At 35.3% G+C, this 21048-nt stretch overlaps 1 protein-coding gene across 1 annotated transcript in view; it reads right to left on the reverse strand.

Moving 5' to 3' along the window:
• The window catches only part of ROCK2 (Rho associated coiled-coil containing protein kinase 2), a 102043-nt gene that overhangs the window by 18428 nt on the left and 62567 nt on the right, over positions 1-21048 (reverse strand). The window contains exons 5-19 of the mRNA XM_080616318.1: positions 19721-19981; positions 13900-14044; positions 11300-11438; positions 9504-9595; positions 8468-8627; positions 7799-7862; positions 5985-6064; positions 5583-5631; positions 4718-4853; positions 4498-4589; positions 4000-4246; positions 3577-3683; positions 2748-2907; positions 1573-1733; positions 973-1157 (exon numbers count right to left, since the gene is read on the reverse strand). Coding sequence (XP_080472444.1) covers positions 973-1157; positions 1573-1733; positions 2748-2907; positions 3577-3683; positions 4000-4246; positions 4498-4589; positions 4718-4853; positions 5583-5631; positions 5985-6064; positions 7799-7862; positions 8468-8627; positions 9504-9595; positions 11300-11438; positions 13900-14044; positions 19721-19981 — 2078 coding nt within the window. The remainder of the gene's footprint in view (positions 1-972; positions 1158-1572; positions 1734-2747; positions 2908-3576; positions 3684-3999; positions 4247-4497; positions 4590-4717; positions 4854-5582; positions 5632-5984; positions 6065-7798; positions 7863-8467; positions 8628-9503; positions 9596-11299; positions 11439-13899; positions 14045-19720; positions 19982-21048) is intronic.

Genomic DNA, 21048 nt, shown 5'->3' on the forward strand with positions numbered 1-21048 from the left:
CTGTAAAAACATGTCTGTATTCTTTGACATTCATCACTTCTGGAATCCATCTCTTATTAAAACAAGTCAGTCCTGTAACAAAGAACACTAATATAGCAGAAAATATTTCTGCCGCGTTTACATGACAGCAACCTTCACATATTCTGCTTTCCACGTGAACAGCTGCATCTTGCTGAAAGAAAAGATATGACACAAGGAGATGTTTATCAAAAGTCATAAAGGAGTTAAGGATAAGATTCATCTGATATATGCGCTAAACTTGGCTTTTCATTCACAGGGATTTTATATATATATAATGTGGGTATATATATATAATCATAGAATCACACAATCACAGAATGGTTTGGGTTGGAAGGGACCTTAAGATCATCAAGTTCCAACTCCTCTGTCATGGGCAGGGGCACCTTCCACTAGATCAGGTTGCTCAATAAATTAAAAAAATATTTATTATCAGGTACAAATATTCCTTTTAAGACCTTGAAGAACAAGTCCTCTTTGAAGGTCCAACAGATGTATTTAAACATCTTTAGTACTAGATATTTCAATAGTTATGCTTCACAGTTGTGTATTAAGATTCATTTCCAACTCTAATAAGCTTTCCTGAACTAAATGCCAGAAACTTTCCTCTTCACTAAAGTCCTACATCATTTAAAAAAAACAGTACCTAGACTATCTGTTAAAGAAGTGTTTCTCTTAAGTCCTTGTGTTTAAGTCTCTTGTGTTTAAGCTTGGGTTTTTTTAAGATTTTCAGGATAACAAACATCCCTTCCAACAAATCTATACTTTGCTGAGTCACTGAGGCAAATCTCAAGTAGAGTCACTGTAATTTCTGTTAAACAATAATTAAGTTTTGGACTGCAGAAGAGCATACTTTGTGCAGCAAGTTTTTAGAATGAATACTGCTCTCAGCTTTTGCCCCCAAACAATTACAAATCAGTAACATTACTAAAAAAATGCAGAGCAATTGCGTACTTGCGGAGTTCATTATTTTGCTTTTCCAAACTTAATTTGATTTCCTGAAGATGGTTATTCTCCTGTTTTAACTGCTTCTCTGACATTTTCAAGGTGTTGACTTGCTGCGTTTGCATCTTGAGGTCATTTTGAGTGAGACAGCGCTTTTGTGTTTCTTGTTCTATTTTTAATGTCAGGTTTTTTACCTGAAAAATAAACAGAAACCTGTGAATTTCACAGACCTACACAGGAAAGCAACATTTAAACAGTTTCTTTTATTGACTTCCTCTACATTTTTGTATAACATGCTCACATCTTTTGATAAGTCAAAGCTGTTTCCTGAATAAAGGCATTAGTGCACAATAAATAAGATAGCTTTTCCATGTCAATCTCACAGCATTTTGCACTCGAGAAGAAAACCTTTTTAAGATTAATAACACTGAAATATTTCAGAAACATAAAACCACACTCGGCAGACTTTTTAAAGCTCCCCATACAGAGAAGGAAAAAGTTTCTGCCATTTTCATTCACAAACACTCCTAAATACAGCTATAACAAGGAAAATATTAGGATATTGAAATACTGGCTCCACTCAAGACTCCTTTTGTCAGTGTTCCTTACATCTTCATTTAGTATATCCTTTTGCCTAAGGAGCTCATTGATTTTCTGTTGTGATTGTTTGAGATCACAGTCCAACATGGAGCACTGCTTTTCAGCTTCTAACAACCGATTTTCTACTTTTTGCTTTAAAACTCTCTCTTCCAAAAGTTTCTTCTCCATTTCTGTGAAGCAAGAGATTTAACACGTCAGTCAGTGTAAACCAGTAGATTTTGGAGAGCAGGGGGAGAAGGACCATACTAACAATAATCAACATGCTTATCCTTTTAACACTGGGGAGAAATATTGCTGAAAAGTGATTAAAATTTTCACAGTAAACCCACACCCAGAGGATGCTTTTGCAAGCACTACTGTCCGACAGCCACTTCCTGCCTTTGACTTCCAAGCTAACTTCCAGTTTAACAGCAGCATATCTGAGATGGATAAAAGGGTAGATTTCTTAAATAATCCATCTAAATCTACTGAAGTGTTGCTTTGACTACGATAATTTGAAAGCTGTTCAGGAAGCTGATCTTGCAAGTGATTCAGCCATTATCACTGAATCATTTTTGCTTCTTTTGAACATCTGCAAGCTCACAACTTTTGTGAATGCTCTGCTGTTGGAAGGACAGGATCTGTAGTTACCTTTTCAAGTAACCGCAAGAACATAATCCATTCAATTCAAAAGTAAGACCCATCTTTTGGATTTGTTTGGTAATTATCCCTTTCTCCAAGGGATTCCAATTGTCATGAGATACACCACAATATGCATGGTCACTAACCCTATCTGGTCTACATATTTAAATCATTACGTTGCTGACATATATTTTATTTAGGAAGACACAAAAAAGTGTGAGTACGCTGATTAAGAACACTGATAAACTTGAAACAAAAATGTTTCAAGCAGTTTTAGTGATACAAATTTAAGAAAAATTAATTCAGAATGTACTAGCACAGAAAACGAATTAGTGGAGCGTGAAACAGAGAATGTTTCACTCTGACACTAAACCAGTGTGTCTTTAACCTAGCAAAGGGGCTAACAAAGGGGCTACAACTGATTTTTACCACACTAACTGTATTTAAAAGAGTAGGGGAATCAAGGGAAAAAGCCTACACTTAGGCTTTCACTAGCATCGAAAGATTACATTATCTACTTTGTACAATTTACACCTAAGCCCAACTGTGATGTAAAAACATACCTTTCATGGCTTCAGATTTTGCTTCCTCTATAGATTCATAGATCTTATTTTTGTCTGCCAATCTTGCTTTTGTGGCTTTATGCTCAGCTTCTTCTTGTTCGAGGTTCTGCTGCATAACTTTGAATTTATATGTCATATCTATTTCCATGTTGCTCTTTTCCTGTTTAAGAAAAAATTATATTAAAACATTAAATATATACATCAGGTTAAAGACATAAAACTGGAATACACTTACATGCTGCCTGGATGTATGCCAAGAGTAGAAAAGAGCTCGGTCTCTAAGGAGCTGAGAACTCCTTTCTACAAATGTTTTTCTATGGATGGCAAAGTGCTCAAAAAATGCACAACATCCCCAGTTGTACCCAGTTGCAATTACAGAATTATTGCTTTAACAATCAATGTTCTGTAATAAGAACAGTAGAGTAGCTCAGAGATTGAGTTTATGGAAGATTTTTTTCAATACTTTTGTTTCAATGATAAATTTGTCAAAAAAAAAAAAAAGTAGCAAAAGCTTTTTTTTTTTTGGCAATATTGGGAATTTAAAAAAATGCCCAACAGATGAAATGATGCACTGTTAAGCTACACACTGAAGCATATGTTTTTATACATTAGAAGTATAATGTATTATGATTATAAGGGAAACGGTGTCTTTTTTCCCGTACTCCTCAAATTGCAAAAACAATTAAAAAAAATTCAAAGGTAAAGAATAAAAAGTGAAAACAAGGCTTAATTTTGCATAGATTTTATTTCCATGTCTCTAGTAATAAAAGTGCGAATTGCAAGATTCCATAAGAATGTAACACCAATGTTCACTTAGAAGTGCTCTTACCTTTTCTAAATCTGTAAGCTTTTCCTGCAACTGTCTCTTCTCCATTTCCAGTTTGGCTAATGCACTCTTTCCATTTTTTACCTCTTCTTCGAGGCTAGATATTCGACCTAAAAATGACCGAAACATCAATGAGTCTGGGCAGGGTGTGAAAAAAGAATGCACTTATCTACTTCGAGATATAGTTCAGATTAGAGATATAATTTTTCAAACATAATAGCTTCTGACTATTAAGTCACTCCCTTTGGGGTGATTTTAAAAATTATCAATAACGTTTTATAAATGTTATTACACATTTTCTCTTAAATGTGTATCCACACTTACGTAACATTGTATAGAACAGCACACTGATCTAGTCACAATCTGAAGCTCAAATAACATCACCAAACCTTATTTTTATTTCTGAAACAAGAAAAACAGGAATACCTTGTAAATCACTGATAATCTCTGATCCATGACTTCGATCTCTCCGTTCTGATTCTAGAGCTGACTGAAGATTGAGAAAGTCCTTCTCCAGTTTGAGTTTCGCATTCTCTAGCAGGCAGTTCTTATCTTGTAGCTCTCTATTATTAGTTTCCAGCTGCTGGATTTGCTTCGTGCTTTCTGTCTGGTTCTTCCTTAACCTGGCTGCAGTATCAGACTCTGACCGCAGCAAAGAATTGGCTTCATCCAACTAAAGATGATAAAAACATACTTCAGAAACAATTAAAATACAGTATCATTGATACCACAGAATATTAGATTTTATGAATTAATGAAATATAAAGGAGTGTATTTTATGATTACAAAATTTGAACACCAAAACACGACAAGAACGAACAGCATTTAAAGCTCCATTACACATTTCAGTTCCCTTCTCTACTAACAAAATCTGTACTTCAAACAGCTATAATTTTAAAATATACAAGTATAAAGTTGGCATGCCTGTCTTTGTAGTTGATTGATTTTCTCATTGGATATCTGAGAGTTCTGATTCCTCTTTTTCAAATCTTCAAGCTGGTCTTTCAAACTGTTAACTAGAACAAAAACAGTTCAACATTGTTAATCGCGCTCATGAAAAAGCTCTATTTGAACTATAATTCATTTATTTTATCTCTTAAAAATCCACATCAATGCACAACCCTTCAAGTATGGTTCAACATACCCTCGTTTTCCAAATTGCGCTTCTTATCTGCTTCATGTTCTGCTTTTCGCTGGTATTCTGTATTTTTATGCTGAAGAAGAGCCTTCTCCCTTTCCAATTGTCTGACTGCAGACTCTACATTCTTCCTTGAAGTTATCTGGATACATTTAAAAAATAAAAACCATCACTAACTGCATACAGGAGAGAGGTATTCTTTACATGACAAAAAGACAGCTCAGTTTAGTTAGTAATGGAGAAAGACACAGTCTATTTGCCTGCCAAAAACACAGCCCAGGACAACTACAGCCAGAATTTTTCTACAATTTCAAGACTGTCTGATCATTTGGATTTCATGAATCTGACAAACCTGCCTAGCAGCCAATACAGAGGCACAGAAACATACATGTAATGTAAGGTCTTGACATGTGTCTGGATGAATGATACATTAAATTGTACACAGACACTACAGATATGATAAATTTGTAGTAGCACTAAGGTGCAAAGCTGGGCAAGAAATAGTGTCCTTTTACTGATACTGAACAATGCAAAGAATGGCCTTCCTCTTCTAGCAACACTGCTCTCACATCTTCAATTCTTAGAATCTTATATGGGATATTTGTATCACACTGTCCATCAAATTAAAAAAACATGGTGAAAAAAGAATTCTGGAAATAGGTGTGTAGCTGTAGTACAAAAATCATAATGAAAATATTTAAGTAGTGACAACAATTTCATGCTTGTGAATATCAAGAAATCAACCAGTATTACTTATTGCTTGTGTATTTATATATGCAGCTACTCAGAAGTAATTTGCTGTTTCCTAAGGATAAAGGCCACACACAAATATTCAAGTTCTAACTGCAATAAGAAATAACTACAGACTTACCTCTTCATCTAGTTCTTTCACTATCTTCTCTAAACGAGTATTAGTAGACCTGAAGAAATTTGAAAAGTATTTTTAAACCCTTGCTGATTATACAGAAACCAGAATGTTTGGATCTATCTCATTAATTTTACGTAAGATACTCTATTTTCAGCAATCACATGAAACTTCAAGGACTGGGGAAATCATTCAAACAATAGAAAGATTCTCACGGAACATTAAGGCCAAGAAAAGAGAATAGAACAGTAGGCACAGGAGCAGCAAGAATTATCCAGCAATTTACAGTGAGGTCTGCTTGCAGGATTGGGAATCCCCAGATGGATTAAAATGCTTTCAAGCATACAAAAACAAAAGGTGTAATAAAAATTCTTTATAAACATACCAAACACGCCAAAACAGTCTCACCTGTACTTCTGTTCTAGTTCATCTTTGGCTTGTAATTCGTTACTGAGCTGTTCTTCCAGCTTGCTTAGCTTTTTCTGAAACTGTGCAAAATGTCAAAAAAGCATGGCCCACATATAAAAATGTTATCACATAAAACGAGTGCAATTCAATTAAACAACAAGAAAAAGGGAAAGCAAGGAAAATTCAATCTTATATCTTTACAAGGTACTAATCCCGATGTTTTTAAAGACACAGATCCATAGCAACAAAATGTGCTGCATGCTGCATTAAATCTAACCATCACAGAATTATGTGTCACAGATTGTCAATCATAACTTTTCCACTGGCAAAGAATGTTGTTACTGGCCCTTTGCTGTACTCTTTCTCTGTAGACAGAGACTTTGCACTGCAGCAGAATTCTGGGGATAGTCTTTTCTAAATGAAATTACAAAACAAAAAGGGGGGCACATGACCAAATTGGACAATATTCAGTGGCTATTACTAAGCATGTTCAATGACCTCGCATAAAGAACAATTTCTTAGTCTAATACATACAGAAGTGAACAAACACTTTTCAGGCTTAGGAATGCTTTGGTTTGCTTATTAAAATATTTTAAAAATTCTGAGTCAAGTACCCAGATATTTATGAAATAAGTTATAAATAATTAATTTTGGATTTGTCTCATGTCTTCAGCTTTCGGGTGCATTTATTTTACTCCATCCCCCCTTCTCCCCTAACCCCAAACATGAAATGTAAAATTAAGGTTTTCTAAAAACTTTACAATTGTTACAATTAGAAGAGTCCCAGAACAGGGACACTGAAAGGGACATCAAAACCAGAGATTCATCATTTGAGAAAATGAGTGAGAAAAACTGACAGAAGGTAAATGCCAAATTTTCTAAAAAAACTCATTTTCTATTACAACATAAAGCAAGTATCACAGATATCACACTATGTGTTTCTAACAGCAACTCTAAAGCTATTCATCTGTTCAGCAATGCCCAAAACTATTCATATATTCAGCAATGACAGGAAGAAATGGAGTTTAGTAAACATTTGCATTTAAATTTATGCTGGTCAATACACTCATTTCCTTTACCTATATTTTAAACTGTGAAAAGGAGTTTTAATTTTAAGAAATTTTCACAATATACTATCTACATTTGAATAATACAAAAGTTTAAGTAACATAATGACATAGATGCATGAAAATTCCATAGCATTCTCCTGTTATCTGCAAATTTAAATGCAATTATCAATCTTCAAAACCCAGATAAACATGCTCCATACACTTACTTCAACTGAGAGCATGATTTAAACATTTCTTTGTCACTACAGGTGATGATTTACTTTTCCTAACTCTGAACAAATCAGTTAGGAATCACTCAGGCAAGTGTGGAGCCAAAATTCACAACGTTCCCAAGAGTGATGCTGTTCGTGGCAAACAAAGCCTTACATGTTTGTTTTCCAAACAAATCCAAGATGCCAAAAGAATTTGAGAAAAAAATCTGTATTCATACACCTTTATACTATAGTACCTTAATACTTGAGTATAACTGTTTCAAAATACAACTAGTGAATAAACATTTAAGCTATTTCACATTCACATAAATTACGTAGGAACTTTGTTATTCTTTTCAAAATTCAAATAATATACTTACCTCCTTGCTGTCCTGTAAATAGAAAATATCATTTTTATTGAGAATCATTAAAAGGCAAACACCCCCCCCAAAAAAACTCAAAAAATTCTTGGAAAATGTATTTTAGACTTCATCTTTTCTTAACAGCCTTAACAAACGTCGTATCATCAATACTTACAAAAAAAGGCACTAACCTCATTTTTACTAGATTGCACAGATTCATTTTCTCTGCAAGACTGAGAAGAGTCACTTAGCAACCTGTCAAAAACAAAAACAAATCCCTCCAGCTCTTATTCAAGTTTTGAGCAACTCTGGAAGCCTTGCCAATCAACTCATTTTAATCAGTTCTCTCAAGTCTTAACTTGTCCAATGCTGTTCTCAGAAAGAAGCTTGTTTTATCTCAGTGAATGCATCTTTCTGATTTGAAACTTTTCTTAAGTGAAGTATAACATATGTTTTCAAATCCATAGCATAATTTTTTAATTAAGACAGCTATTTCTTAACTATTCAAGTTGAGTCCTAGCAAGGTATTATCTCGTGTAAACTTTTTACTAAAGCTACTAATAAAAAGCCATTTTAGAACTAAATTACAAATCTATCAGGATCTTAAGCCTAAAAGACTTTAAGAAACTACATAATTTTGTGAATAAAAAAAAAAAATTATTGTGTTTACTCAGGTTTATAAAAATAATCAAAATAGAAGCAAATGATATCTTCTGCTTCAACTCTGCATTTTGTATCTTCACAACTGGACAAGAATATAATGCAATGGATAAACTATGTATCTAGAGTGAAACAAAGAATAGGATATAAGAAAAATCTGCAGGTCTATTTCTACAAATGCATATTAAAGTATCACATACAAATTGTCTCTATAGTACGTAAATCCTATAAAAGGCAGCTGGTTTCCCACGAAGGCTTTGGGGATCGGAAAGGTTTCCACATCTCCCTTGTCATCCTCAATGTCATCAAAATTACTGCTATCTATATCACTGCTAAGCTCAGGAACAACAGGAGCAGCAGCTATGAAAAGGAGAGAAAAGATCAACTTCACTCCAAGATTCAGCCACTTGCTATACACAGGTATCTTTATAATGTCAAAAAGACTGTATTATAAAGGTGTCCTGAGAGTTGAGTACATATTAACCATGCAGTTGATCTGTAAATACTACTGTGAACATTTTTTTCTAAAGAAATCTACTTTTATTTTGGTTGCCTAATGCACATATTATCTAAGGCACAAAATGCATTTGCTAAGGCAATCACATTAAAGAATACAATATTAAATACACTCATCATTTTAAGCAGCTTTAGTAAATATATCACTTTAGAAGTTATGATCAAGCTCATAATCTGAACTGGCATACTCATTTTTCTTTCTAAAGCTATCAAGTTCAAAATGCTTAAAAGAAAAGCAGTAGAACTGACAAGACTGCTGCCAAACTACTGTCTTAACTACCAGAAGATTGAAAAATCCCCAAACCAACCCCCCCAAAACACCAAAAAACCCCAAAACACCAAAAAACCCCCAAACACCAAAAAACCCAAAACAAATCAAAACATCAAAAGCCACAAAGAAACAGAACTTAACATGCTTTTTTTTTTTAGTTGGAATTCTGAAACATACAGTTCTGTCATTCAAACCAGAAACAGATACATTAAATGCATGATAAAAGTGAGGATAATGCCAGCAGGAAAACGTGTATTTACTAACCCTTACTGATAAGAGGTTTTATAATACAAATGATAAATACGAAAGTTTGAGCTAGATTCTTGGTAAACAGAAAATACTTAATTTATACAGCCTAAAGTTGGTTTTGTTTTTATTTCTACTATTGCAAATAATGAATAAATAATAAATAATGAATAGAAATAAAACTTTAAAGCTAAATTACTTACTCTCTCGAATGTTATCCCAGTTCCACTGATCACTCTTGAAGAAAGGGTGATGCTTTATTTCTTCTACCCCATTTCTCCCAAGTCTCACATCCCTAAACACAGCAATTAAGACAAAATTCACATTAGGAAAAACAGCACTTGTTTTTTGTTATTTAAATTCAGACTTGTGCATAAGCAGCAAAGAAACTTTCAGTAAAGATTGTCTGTGTTAACCACATTAATGGTTGACAAAATTTAACCAATTAACAACAAATCAAAAACCACCAACCACTGATCTGCAGTTTCTCATATAAAATGTACTCTGTTTCTTAGCACGCACTCTCCCCACGACTGCTAAAATGTCCAGATTTGGAGTCTGCCACGTGGGAAGTAAAGCAAGAAAGAGAGCACTGAAGCAAAAGCTAAGAAAAAACTAAGAACACAAACAAAACCCCAACACCCCTGAGGGGAAAAAAAACTGCAGAAGTTTCATGTCTGCCAAACCACATGACAGACCTTAAGACGCAAGTGAAGGAAGGTCTAACTTACTGCACAGAACAGTTATTCAAAGCTGGACTCAAATGAAAATCTTAAGAATTCCATCCTCTGCCCCATAACTAACCCTGACACATCTTTTGCTGATATTTGTAGTGAAGTAAATCTTAAGTGCAACAAGAAACTTTTAGTTTGACCAGAGGAGTCTCTTAAAACTATCTGCAAAAACAGGACATAAAAACAATGTGTGTAAAAGTACTAATAAATCATAGGGTCGATGCTTTTTCCTTCTTTAAGTGCTTCAGCAGTGATCACGCACACTGAAAGAAGGCATCTGTTTCAAATAAATTGCTCGAGCACTGTATTAATATAAACAGGAAGACGGACACACGTAGTGGAAGTACACCTCGCCACATTTACATTATTAAATTCTACTCGTATTTGCTCTCTACCCTCCAGCTACTAAGGGTGCAAAACACTGATAGAGCATATCCTTCCTGAGCAACCACGATCTTGCTTAACAGAGAAAACAATCTCTCCTTGAATGCAAAAACCATTAGAGGGTAATTTTTTTCTCCAATCCCTCATTCTATAAAGGCTAGCTGCCCTGCTGTAACCAAGTTCAGGTGGCCACAGGAAAGCATAAGAATGCATCATCAATCCAGAGTTAACCATGGACCTACAGTGATGTTCTTTTAAATGAGAGTAACTGAAGATGACCTCTGCTTTCTGGAATTAAAAAGAATGTAAATGTTTACATGAAGAAAAAGCTTACACAGCTTAATATCAATAAATGTCTCAGCTCTACAAAGAGAGTCCTCTAGGATTTATTTACAGCCAAAACAATATCATTGCTGGTTTCTTATACTTGCTATACTGGTCAATGCAACACAAAGCAAATGAAAAAAAGTTCAAACATTCCAAGAAAGCTTAAATTCAGTATACACATGCTTATTTTCACAAAAATATTTGCTTCTTTTAAAGTAACACCTGCTTAAACACTGGGCACAACAATTTTGTCCCTGTGCTGGAGCTTACAAATCACTTTCAACCTTACAAGTTTGTTACGTATTATACACTACAATTACAAGGATTTGTCTGGCACAAACTGTGTTGTTAACAGGAGCTGTCAGAACTGCTCATGGAAGTAAAATACAATACCTGGAAAAAACACTCCAAAAGAAAAACTAGAGAGTAGGAGACTTTGCAGAAGAGATCTGAACAGAGATTAGGAGAAGTTATGGAAGGAATTAATTTTTACAATATACATATACTAATACCATCCAAAATAAAACCAATACCAGAATAATACATACACCTACCTATCAGTTAAAAAGGCACAGATAAGGTTCTTTGCATGCTTAGAGATTTCCACATCATCTGGGAAATGTAATGAGTTCTTATGATCCATAATTTTACTGTACGTTCCTACTAGTGAGTCTGCATAAAAAGGAGTATCGCCTGAAAAGAAAAGTAAATGGATTGTGATTTTGAGTCATGTTCAAGTCATGTAAGTTGCAAAAGACAAAATACATAAAGGTAAGTCTATAAGCACTTTTACCTAAAATAGAGTTTTATTAAAAAATAACAAACAGTAAAGCGAACACAAGGTACAAAGTAATGTATACTACTAAAAATAGTCCTTCTCTAAAATGCCTGTGTGACAAACTATATCATTTCCCATCCTGCATGCCACTACCAAAATTTTACCCAGTGAACGACATCTTTTGTTCTACCTGAAAACTATCACTGTGGTTTCTAATTTACATGACAGCTGACATCCAGAAAAATCCTCATCTTTAAGTGCTTCCATGGGAATAATGGACTGAAACTCATTAAAGATTTGCTAATGCATATTTGTTCGAAAGACTCCACCAAAGCTCTCCAAAGACTGGTTCAGAGGCATGTAGGTCTACTCTGACTACCCCTGGAGCTGCCTAAGGCAAGTCAGCTCTGAGCAGGAGCCTTCAAAGTGTGTCACTGCACTGTTAAACCCATATTAATAAATCTTGTTGTCTGACAAATTACATTAGCTTGGGTGCCCACATTGGGCATAGTGCATTTAAAATCACAGACTTTCTTCACCCACCCAAACCCTTGATTTGTAGTATTGAGTTCAGTTAAGTCTACTTTCTTTGGAATATCCTTAAGATAGGTAAAACTGGGACAGCTGAAAAGAATCAGTAGCGATAAACTGACAACATTCTGAATATACAAATGGTTCGAGTCAGTAATCAAGAGGCTGCAACTTTTACACAAATGCTTTCTCACAACTAATCTGCAGGTTTAATGAGGAAGGTGAATAATCAATCAATCGCATGAGCTAGGCTCTTTCCTCCATCCTGTGTGCAGGTAGGGATTACCTGGGAGGGCAGTGAGCACACTGACTCCATGCTTCCAACAAGGTATTGAAAATGTCAAAAGCTAAGTATGTGAAAAAATGTATAAACAGACAAATGGACAAAACACATTTACAGTCTTTTTGAAAGCTAAATGCAAGAATCCTACCTTTAGTCTCAGTCATTTTATGGCATAAGAATACATTAGGACACGCCAGCTTGAATTAAAACATCTAGACTTCTAGTGAGTTCATTTGCTTGCTACACCAGTACACTGGAGGAGGGGATCACTGACATTTACTGCTGCCTCCCTCTTTCCAAACCTTTCCCTTCTCAATTGTAATTAGTTTCAGAAACAGCTTTTATTTAGGACACACTTTACAACTATCCTAAATCACTGAATTAATGTTAAGATTCATCCTATGACCAACACTTTAGCTTTTTATTAAATGCACAATAAAAAGCAGTACCATTTTCATTAGTACTGTGTCTTTACTAAAACCGTAACAACAGGATGCTTTTTATGCTTTCTTTAAAGCATAATGTTTTAGAAGATCATAGGCAGAATGTGATACACAAATATAAACAATATATATACTTTCTAGAAATGTGGAGGATACGGATAAACTAAGTAAGCTTTTGTTTTAAAAAAATGTTTTCCTTAGAAGGATAAAAAGGGGAGAATCCTCCTTCAGATAAAAGGAGGGGGAAAAAAATAAGAGACTGACAAAACATTCTGGACAGCTACGTCAAATATTTAATAACAGAAGAACTTTATTTATTGCTAAAATTGTTTATGAGACTATTAATTCTAAAACATGCTTTTTGTAAATCAAAATGCCTTAATTCTGAAAGACACAGAGATTCTGTAATACATCCAAATATCTTTCCTGGCTCAGGATACCAGATACATCAAATCTGCAATATTCCCAGAACATGCTGATTTGGATTTTTAATAATTATATGCTTGATTCCATCCTTCTATAATCAGTGTTTTGCTACCACACTATAATACTGATCCTCACTGCATTTTAAGATGCAGATGACTCATCTATTTAACAGATTATATTCAATGTTCGTTGCCATAGCAGTTCAGTGTATTTTACTGGAAAATCCTGACTCAAGCATAAAAGAAAGAATCAAGCCACACTTTCACAGTTGTTTTCACCTAATAGAAGCCATTGCTAGTGCTGGGGTAAAAAAAAAGAAGAGAAAGAGAGAAGGGCAGTTGTGCCCTTCCTACTCCTTTCCCATCTCTTTATTGGTGAAAACTCAGTACTGCCCCTGAGGTGGCACAAATGTTCATGAGATGGTGAGGTGCTGACCCCAGTTAAAACTATTCTAAGAATTAGTTTCAAGCTGAACCGAGTCAGGGAACTAATCACTAAGCAAGCACGCAAACAGCTGTCGCAGCCTAAGAGTAAAAAGCAGCCAGAGAGCAAAGCAAACAGGAATGAAGCAACAGCATCACCCAAAAGTCAGAAGCTGTTAGTGAAGTACAACCAACCCCCTGCAGTGAAGTACATCTGAGGGCACAGTTAAGACTCAACGATAATCTGATGACCAAATGAAATACCACTTACCAACTAGCATCTCAAAAAGGAAAACTCCTACAGACCACCAGTCACATTCCCGTCCATAATAACCATCACCCCCTTGTGACTTCAAAACTTCAGGTGATATGTAGTCGGGGGTTCCCACAGCTGTATCACAGCGCACCATACCTGTCTGTGCAACAGTAAGAATTCAAACAGCTCAATTGAAAATACTTCTGAGTCTTTACACAATTTGTCTACTAGTAGACCAGAAAAAAACATAAAAAATACAGCCCAAAATATCTGGTTTGAGTAATGCGTTTGAAAGACTCCGTTTTTCACTCCAGAAGCTTAAGGACTGAAAAGACAATTGCTGGTAATGTGCTCTCCCCTTACTACTCCATAGCATTCTTTCTTGATTACATCTTTCAAAAGCAGACCAATTTTAATATTTTTACAATTGGTTTCAATATGAAGCTTCACATTATATCACACTGCTCTTTATCTCACTGAATTCAGGGAAAAATTTCAAATTGATTTTGACAAGATGTGAGTTCTAGGCCCTACATAGCAGATATGTTAACAGTTGTTTCTAATTCAGACAATAAATCAACTTATAGGTAAGTTTTTAGTCACACCTTGGTTTTTATTTAAAGATAAAAAAAAAAGAAAAAAGAAACACTTTATAAAGGATAGCAAAGCTTATTTTTTTTAAAAAAAGCTATTTTTATTAACATATTTACACAGTTGTATTAATGGAATGATGCTTCATCCTCTGCTTCACAGTGAGAAACTAACATTGCAGGACCTAAATGATGCAGAAGCATCGTCAGATCTGCCAGCATGCTGAGGCACAATTATAAGCCTTTTTCCCTTTAATCAAGTTCACTGCATTCATTCCAGAGAGACCAGATGGATGAATGAAATGAAATCCTGGATGAAGTTAGGGAAGTACCAAAAATATACTCATCTTTTATCCTGCCTCTCAGGCTGAAATATTTTCTAAGTCATCTTATACAAAGTTCTTTCTGCATTTTGCCATCAGCACAAATGGCAATACAGATTAATTCTGAATATTAATACAAAATATTAGCAGCAACAAATAAAGCCAAAATACATATTAAAGAAAGGAAGAGAATCCCTTTGCTTTGGGAATTGTATTGACATGTAAAAATCAGACATCCAATTACAGTATTTTTTTCATACACTATATGAACTGCCAAAAGCTTTCATTTATGGAACGAACCAGAATCCTAGAAAGTCAGAATTAGTAGGGCAAAACTGAAATGATGACTAAGTACTGCAGAGACCTAAGGAGTCTCTTCAAATATCCTCCCACCAAATGCCTACCATTTTCTAGAACTCCATACTGAAGCTGAAACCTAAAGGAAGTTTTAACTTCTCAGCTACAGAAAGAAGAGCAGGTTAACTTCTGCTTTCTACACTATGAACCAGATAACGCAGAGCTTGGATCATCCCGGAATAAGAAAATTAAGTTAATTCTTTTGAGAAGAACTAATGCATCCTTTGGACAAAGAAGAATACAGATGAACACATTTTGATACTGAGAAATAAACTAAAGCCCAAAGCTGTCATAAATCTAAAGCTGAGAACATTCAAAACTTGCATCTGGCACATGGCAGGAAACATTTGAAAATCCTGCATGTAACAGCACCCTATGCATTAACCTACAGGTCATCTCTGAAGCTTTAGCCTTAGTTTGCTTTGAGCACTGGAGGAATTGTTCTAGGCTCATGTGATTCTGCTGATCTAGTAGGACTACGGCATCCTAATGAGGACTCTGACATTGGTGCATGTTGATCTCTTTCTTAGCCAAATACAAAACTAGAACAAGGGAAAAGTCTGAATCTTCACTCGGTGAAGACTGGCTGAAGCCACCTGAATCCCTCCCTGTGCAGGAAGCTTCTTAAAAAACCAAGTCACAGTTCTGAAAGAGTTCTCTGAAGATTGCAGCTTCAGTCACAGCCTTGTCACTTTGACACTTAAGCACTTAATAACACCCCATTTCCCTTTCCTCTGTAATTAATACATGTTTTTTAATGTTATACATGTTGATATTTTATTAAGTCTTATGCAAACAAAGCAAAGGTTGTGCCAAAAACACACTAGCCCTAACCAACTCTGATGGCTGGTTCTTTACATTGACATTACAGATACTGAAGAACTCCAGGTAACAACGCCATAAGTTTTCAGACAAAATGTCAAAAAAATGAATAGCAAAAAAACCTGAAAACATATTTCTGCAGCTGAAAGGGCCCTGCTGCATGCTAACACCAGTTTTCAATGGACTGTATCTCTCTGAACCTCGTAAAACTCTCTACCTTCTGTTTCAGGAACAAATCTAAAAATGCATTCACAGAATCATATAACGGCATGGGTTGGAAAGGACCTTGAAAGATCATCTGGCCCAACCTGTCATGGGACAGGGAGCCTAGATGAGATTATCTAGCACCCTGTCCCACTGCATCTTGAAAACCTTCAGCAATGGGGATTCTACCACGTCCCTGGGGAGGTTGGTTCACTATCACCTGAATATGGTATTCCCAGATTTCTGTTCATTTGCACACTTAATCTGTCAAAGAACTTGGGTGTTGCTCTATATGTATTTTTAGGTACTGGATACTCTTAACACCACAGTCAGACTAGCTTCTATGATCTCTGGCATCAAAGCCAAGTAAACAGGGAAGTCCTCTCTGTGCAATACATGGCAGTTCATGACATCTCAACAGTCCCTACATTTTGCATGATGACTTCTGCCTTCTGTACTTCAGCATTTGAAGAGATCTAAAGAGTGCTGTTTTCTCTGGACAAGGTGTTGCTCCTGTGTTTCGAATACTAAACCTGTTTTATGCACAAATAGCACACTTACTATAGCAGTTCTCACACAAAGCTTCCTTTTGGGAGTCTCAGGCCAGCATTTTTCTCATCACCTCAAAAAGATCAAGGTGGATCTTGGAACTTATCTTCTGCAGTGATGTGAGAGATGTGCAAAGATTAAAACGGTTGTCCAGCAGAAACAGCATGTTCTTACAGGACAGCTTGGCAGTGAGGCTGGAGTGCTTCCTAGCATGATTCAGAACTATTATATTGCTGAAAACAAATTAGTTTAGTTTTCATCCTCAAGAGGATCTCCATCAGACCTGAATGACTCGCTGTATTGATTCAAGGCTGAGAACCAGGCTTTCAACCACCTCAGGAAGTTCTTTTCTGTAAAGAAGAGCTGAAGAGTACTTTTGTGGAAACATTAGGATAGCTCAGATCAGGTGTTTGCACTGCATGAGTGCTGTAGACAATGAACTGAAGCAAGAAGGATCCAGGAGAGTATCGGACAAGTTTCAAAGAGAAATAAATTGAGTTCTAAAAAGGCGTACACACCCCTTCTTTCAGCTGAACTGCCTGAGCTGAGGTGATAATCCCAAATGGTAAAATTGCCTCCTTTTGGTCACATCTCTTTTCAACAGATACCCTATAAACCTGTGCTCCTCTAAACCAGTTAGCACAAGGCAGTATTATAGCCCAGCAACGCTTCCAGACTATGATACCTGCCAAAGCCAACTACAGCTTAGTTTCTTACGAAAACCTGAACATTAATCTAATGAAACCTGCCCTGGGCTACCTTATCATACCTAAATACCAAAAGGGAACCACAATTTGTACTTGAGGTATCTTTGAGGCCTACTCCAATCTTTCTTCAACTGCAGAAATACCCTGTTGCAGATTTTAAAAAAGGCAAAACATGAAAGGAGCCCTACAAACCCCCAAACCATCACAACTGAATTATACAAATAGACCAGTTCCTTCTATGTTGGAAAAGATCACTAAACCACTTAGCAATTCTTTTCACATACTGGTAAGAAGGAATTCTGCTCCAGAGGTCTGGACTGGCCTGGAAAACTTAAGAGGACACTGAATTCAAGTCCACAGCAAAGGTAAAAAAAGTCTCTCATGAAACTGCAGCAGAATTTTCCTGGGCTTTCAACAGCACCATGAAGACACTAATGTGCACAACTGCTTAAAGAACTCCAAATCAGAAAAAAAAAAAAAAAAGTATTGGATAAGCATATATTTTTTTGCCAACACCAGTGTGGTATTTACACAGCTGGGATGTGTTCATGTTTTGTAAGAAGCAGCATGAGATCTGGAGACAATCCAGAACCTCTCAACTTCTAAAGCTTCCTGTATGAAAGATATTTGCCATTCCACTGAGTCTGAGAAACATGAAGAAGTTAAAATGTAATCTGTTAAAAAATTAACTTCTTTAGGAAATCACTGTTTCATTGATGATACCCAGCCCAAACCGGTGCTCACCAAAGCTCCTTACAAGAAATGAGCATGCACTTCTCACATTTATGTGAGCATCCACATTTTAGTATTCCATTCTGTTAACAAAAACAACAAAAAAAAAAGAAAAAGGAAAAAAGGCTTAGGTTTACCATTTCTGGGATCTCTAAAATACCACAAAGGATCATCCTTTTCTGGCAGATTTAGACTATGAACTTGTTTTTTCTTTTCTTTTTTTTTTTTAATTGTCTCTTCTGATGAACATCAAATTCCTTTAAGACCGACTGCCTACTGGCTCAAAACCAAGATTAATTTTTTAAGGAGTAAACTAAGAGATCAAGTACTACTTTTGGTTGTTTTCAAAATAAACATTGTATCCTAAAATACAGGCATGTAAACCATCAAAATGGAGTAAACAATCTATGTCTTTAGAATAACAACTACTATATTAGCAAAACTAAACAGAGTACTCAATCCCCATAAACAGCTGTAGTTGTTCAATTAAATTAATATATTGTCACAGGGTCACAGGGGAAAAAAAATCCAACAAACCCAAACCAGAGATAGTACTTCTATCTCTATCTAGAGTCTATCTAGCTACCCCTGAACAGATATCAACTTAATGATGCAAATGCAAATTAAGTACATTGCAGAGATTGCATCGAGCACTTCCTAAACAATACAGAAAAATATCTAACGTATTACAGCAAATAAACTTAAAACGATGTTTCTTGCCAACATGAGTACAGAAACTTTTCTAAGGCCTGGCAAATCATTATGCAAATTCACACATAGTTTTTTTAGAACGTTGCAATTTTTCATCAGAATATATTGTGTAAATTACAGCATAATACTGTTTGTCAGGGAAGATGTTAAAAAGTGCAAACTCCTAAAGGTAGCATAATTTGTAAGTCTATATAGAGTATTACACCCTTTTTTTATTTATTACAAAAATAAAATATTCTTATACAACCTCATAAGAAAACTATGTTGGCTCTACACAGCAAAATCTGAGCAGCTAAAAATGTATGACATATTGAGAAATAGCTAACATAAATTTATTCAGTGTATCACATGCCACCGCTGCCTTACTGTGACCTCATTTTAATGACCACTAGAGGATGCTATGAGAACAATTAGACACAGTAAAAGATAAACAGTGACTGTACTGTGCCTATAAAATAATTTCATTTACAGAAAAATGTCATTTATGAATTTTTTCAAGGTTACTAATGTTCCAAATTAGGAGTTGTCTCATAAGCTTTTCAGTTTTAACAGTTGTTAACCTCAGAAATTCATAAACACACATGCCTTCAAAAGTAACAGAAAAAAAAACCCAATCAAAAAGTGAGTTTACATGCCTCTTGGGTGTGACAGAATTCTGAGTTTTATTATAGGAAAGGTTGCACTATTTAAAGCACTCTTATATTTAAAGCTAAGAAACAAGGAACAGCTTTCCAACCAAGTGGACAATTTGATGAATATCCCTTTGGATAGTGCAATTCATAAGAAAATAACCTTAGAATTACAGTTTTACAGATGACAAATTATTCAGTGGCATACTTACTTCATCCATTTTCATGCAGGTGCCAAAATCTGCCAGCTTCAGATGCCCATATTTATCTAACAGCATATTGTCAGGCTTCACATCTCTGTGTATCAAGCCCATCGAGTGAATTGCATCAAGTGCAAGAACAACTTCAGCTGTATAGAACTTGGCCCATTTCTCAGGCACATCGTAGTTGCTCATAAGGTTTACAAGATCTCCACCTGGCATGTATTCCATTACCATGTACAAGTACTTGTCATCTTGAAAGGCACAAAATAGCTGCAACATTAAAAAAAGAAAAAGAAAAAACCAAAATTACTTCTCAGAGGCAGCTAGGAAAAAGAGTAAAGCACTTTAACCTGAAGTTTCATTAAACCTGAGTAAATGTAAAGTAATGTGAGTAATGTAAGAGTCAGTAATGTAAACTAACTTTATTTTTTGTATTTAAATAATCTACATTTTCTATTAATTACGACAGCACTTTCAAATTTAATGAACTTCAAAAGCCCCTCATTTTAAGAAAATGAAAAAAGATTTCCTGATTATTTCAGGAGTGTAAGCTTCCACATATCCATGTGTCTTGGCATTAAAAATTATCGCTGCGTCAAAATGCAAAATACCAAATCTGAGCTAGGGAGCATCATGCATTCATCTGAAAATAGTGCAATAGTGAATAGCATCTAAATCTCCTTATCTCTGTACTCTTTACAAAAACACACGTCGCTTCCGATTTTATCCTAAATCGACACATATACTGAAATAAGAAAGAAAAAAATGTTCCTGAAGACAGCTATAACACAATACAAGGAAATTAAGCTTAACAATAAAATAGTGGTCTGGTATAGGTTGCCGCTTCTATGTTTCCTACTAGCACGATAGTGAAGGTTAAGTTCAGCCATAGAGGGCTGAAGTTTTAGAGATTTCACTCAGCAATCACCAGGTCTGGAAACAGCCCAAACCAGCAAAAAGCATTACTATCCAATGTTCAATCTGAAAGTCTCTCACTTTATTTCTCAGGGAATACTGCTCCTTTACATTAAAAACTAAACCCATTCACACCTTTAAGTTACCCACACAAAATTCAATTGCAAAAGAGGATGTGTGGAAAGAAGAAAATCAAGAACAGGGAGTTTGCAGAGGACAAGGAACCATGGAAGGCAGAACATTACTACTGAGATTTGACCCTTAGATAAAAACTGTGTGTTACAGACAGAAGACCTATGTTATAAATACATAATTGAATACACATATATTGTATTGTATTTGTTTTCACAAATATACAATATATATGGTAATGGTCATTAAAATCTAAATTAAAATCCAAAACACTCTCTGTATTCTCACAT

This window comes from Psittacula echo, assembly GCF_963264785.1.
Source record: "Psittacula echo genome assembly, chromosome: 4".
NCBI lineage: Eukaryota > Metazoa > Chordata > Aves > Psittaciformes > Psittacidae > Psittacula > Psittacula echo.